Source organism: Sapajus apella, unplaced genomic scaffold (genome assembly GCF_009761245.1).
Source record: "Sapajus apella isolate SASKATOON/1434 unplaced genomic scaffold, GSC_monkey_1.0 scaffold85, whole genome shotgun sequence".
Taxonomy (NCBI): Eukaryota; Metazoa; Chordata; class Mammalia; order Primates; family Cebidae; genus Sapajus; species Sapajus apella.
The window spans coordinates 4430628-4433496 of NW_022437025.1; the positions used below are offsets into that span (position 1 = coordinate 4430628).

The 2869-nt window shown below is 63.7% G+C and overlaps 1 protein-coding gene across 3 annotated transcripts in view; it reads right to left on the minus strand.

The window, feature by feature from the left end:
• HTRA3 (HtrA serine peptidase 3) overlaps positions 1-1052 on the minus strand; it is a 36861-nt gene extending 35809 nt beyond the window's left edge. For 2 of the 3 annotated variants that reach the window (XM_032254056.1, XM_032254057.1), the window contains exon 1: positions 459-1052. In XM_032254056.1, the coding sequence (XP_032109947.1) occupies positions 459-843 (385 nt within the window). In that variant the 5' untranslated portion in view covers positions 844-1052. The remainder of the gene's footprint in view (positions 1-458) is intronic. The other variant, XM_032254055.1, reaches the window with a different exon arrangement.
• Between the last annotated feature and the right edge of the window lie 1817 nt (positions 1053-2869).

Below are 2869 nucleotides of genomic sequence, written 5' to 3' on the forward strand. Positions count from 1 at the left end.
TCCTGCGCGCCGACCCTTCCCACACTGTCCTGCATGCCGACCCTTCCCACAGCACTTAACCGCAGTCACAAGGCATCGCTCAAGAGGGCACTCAGGCTGGAGATTTATGGCAGGAAAGAGCGCCCTTCACCCAATACCCAGACAGAGCAGGGGAATGGGCACGAGACACCAGTTCTGAAGAGACCAGAGCTGGAAACAGTCCTAGACGAGCCCCCTCGGGTGGCCCAGAGACCACAGGTTTCCCTTCTGACTCTGATTCTGTGACCTTGAGGACAGTGGCTTACCTTTTTGGGCCTCAGTTTCTTCACCTGAAAGACCAGAGGGCTGGTGGGATGATTTCTGAAGGGCCACCCAGTGGTGCCCAGGCAGTGGCGACCTCGAGCCCGCCCCTAACTCCTGGCCTTAGTTTCTCCAAAAGAAAGAAGGCTTCACGTCCTCCCTGGCCCCCCAGCGCTTACCCAACGGGCAGGCGCCCTTCTGCAGCTGGCGCACGGGCGTCCCGGAGAGCTGCAGCGCGCGGCGGCTGGCCGCCTGCAGCGCGCACACGTTGGCATAGGTGTGCCCGTCGGTGCCGCACACGGCGTGCGTCCAGCGGCAGCGGCACAGGCCGCGCGCACACTCCAGGCTCTCCCCGCACGGCGAGTCTAGGGGGCCCCCGCAGGGCTCGCCCTCGCTGGCAGCGCACACCAGGCAACAGTTGCAGAGGTCCGGCACGTAGCCGCCGGGGCAGCGGGGGCTGGGACACCGCGACACGTCGCAGCGCGCCGGGCATGGCGCCGCGGGGGGCTCCCGGGCCAGCGACAGCGCGGCCAGCGCGGCCAGGAGCAGCGCTCGCGCCTGCATGGCGGCCGGGCCAGCGGCGGGTGGCGGCGTGGGAGACCGGCCGGGACACAGAGGCCGCTCCGGAGCCGGGCGCCAGGCGCCTGCGGATGGGACTGGGGCGGGCGCGCGGCCACCTGCGCCGCTGGCTCAGGCTGACGGGCGTCGGGCTGGCAGGGGCATCACCGGGGCGCGGGGAGCTCAGGGGCTTCGGCTCCCTCCAGCCTGACTATCGGCGGGCGGCTGGCCCCGCGCCTTTAAAGGCGACCGCTCAGCCCGCCCCTGCTGGAAGGGGCGGCCCAGCCCCTCCGCCAGCCCCGCCTAGGCCCCAACAGGGCCCCGCCTGGCCTTCCGGGCCTGGACCCACCCGGCAGGCCTTGGGACTCTGGTCTGCCTCGTGGGGAAACCTGGAGCTACCGTCATGCCGGGGTCCTTTCTGGTGGGGACCCCCCCGGGCCCAGCCTATCCCAGAAACCTTGGGGGATGTGTTCTCCCTGCTCTGGAGGGGCCGTCCGGGTCCAGTCTCCTCTGTGCCTCAGTTTCCTCCTCCAGGAAGGGAATTGACAGCACTTTTCAACTTCATAGGGTTGTTGAAGGAAACTCGGAGACCAGGGCTGAGCAGTGCTCCTGAGTCCTCGCTGTCCAAGGAAAGGGAAACTGTTTCCGTTCTCGTCATTCCTCCTGCACTCTCTGCAGGGCCCCTTCAGACCCAGGTCGCGTCAGGAGGGTCACAGTCTGGTGACAGTGCATCAGCTAATGGGGTGAAGGCTGCAGGAGGTGGGACAGAGGGCAGAACCCCCCTTGGAGGTGAATTTCAAACCTGGAGATGATCTGGACAGGCAGCAGCGGGATGGGGAGGGGGAGCTGGCAGTGACCAGGGCGGAGACTCCCCAGCAAAAGCAAGTCCAGGCGGCAGGAGACAGCCGTGAGCACAGCCCCGGAGCTGCGGGTCTTCACGCTTTGTGTGTCCCCGGTCCCCTGGGCTGCATGGTGAAGCTTGGGAGTCCTTTCCAGAACCATGTCCATTAGTACAGTTAAACGCATAGAACAAAGGCCGCGGGGTGACCAAGGGGAGCAATTCCATCAAAACAGAGTTATCAAAATACATGAAACATTCATGACTGTGTGGCCTGTGGGCTTTTTTATTAGCATGTTAAATTACAGGACCTGGCCTGCCGCCTGATACCAGTAGACATTTTCCAGCAGCCCTGGGCAGAGGGCTGCCACTGGAGACGCCTTCGGTGAGGGCGGTGACATGGGGGTGAAAACACCTCTGCTTCTGCCGGCCCCGGAGCCACAGGCCCTGCTGGCTGGCGCCAACTGCAGCCTGGAAGGAATGAGCACTGGACTTCCGTTGCAGTTGTTGGTGTAAATAAAGATGTTTTTCCATCCAGGTTCACAGGCACCCAAGGTAAGAATCGGGAGGGGTACTTCTGGCCCAGAGGAGGGAGAGGGAGCTGGAGGTTAAAGGGTCTAGGGGAGTAGGAAGGTGGAGGGGCCTGATCCCTGAGGGCTCTGTGTCCTCAAAGGCCTGGGCACTGTGAAGGCATCCGGCAGGGAGTGGCCCCATCAGACAGGACGAGGTGGGAGGAGGCCGGGTTCCAGGTGTGAGCCTCCGTAGCTCCCAGAGAGAGTGAGGGGTTGAAGGGTCCTGGGGCTTCCTCTCCTAAAAGGCCATTCGGCAAGGGGCAATAGGACCTGCCCTTCTGCCTCTGAAGATGTGGAGAATTTCAGCCCATTTCTTGGAATGGCCCAGAATACCAGGAGTTGGGGCCTCAGGGCTGGGCTGAGCTGGGCCTCCCTCGGCATCCCTCAACCTTGGCCAGGGCTCCGGGTTCCGGTCTCTGCAGTCTGGGCTTGCCTAAAGGGCAAGAAGGGTTGTTCACATGCTAGGATGCCTGCCCCTCAAGTAAGCCTTCGTGGGGTACTGTGACCCAGGGCTGGCTTTTTGGGGGAGGGCTGTGTCCTCCCGCAGACACCTGGCCCTGAGGATCTGCGCTTTTCCATCCCTGGATCCCCCAGTGCACAGAAAACTGAGTCCCTGGGAAGG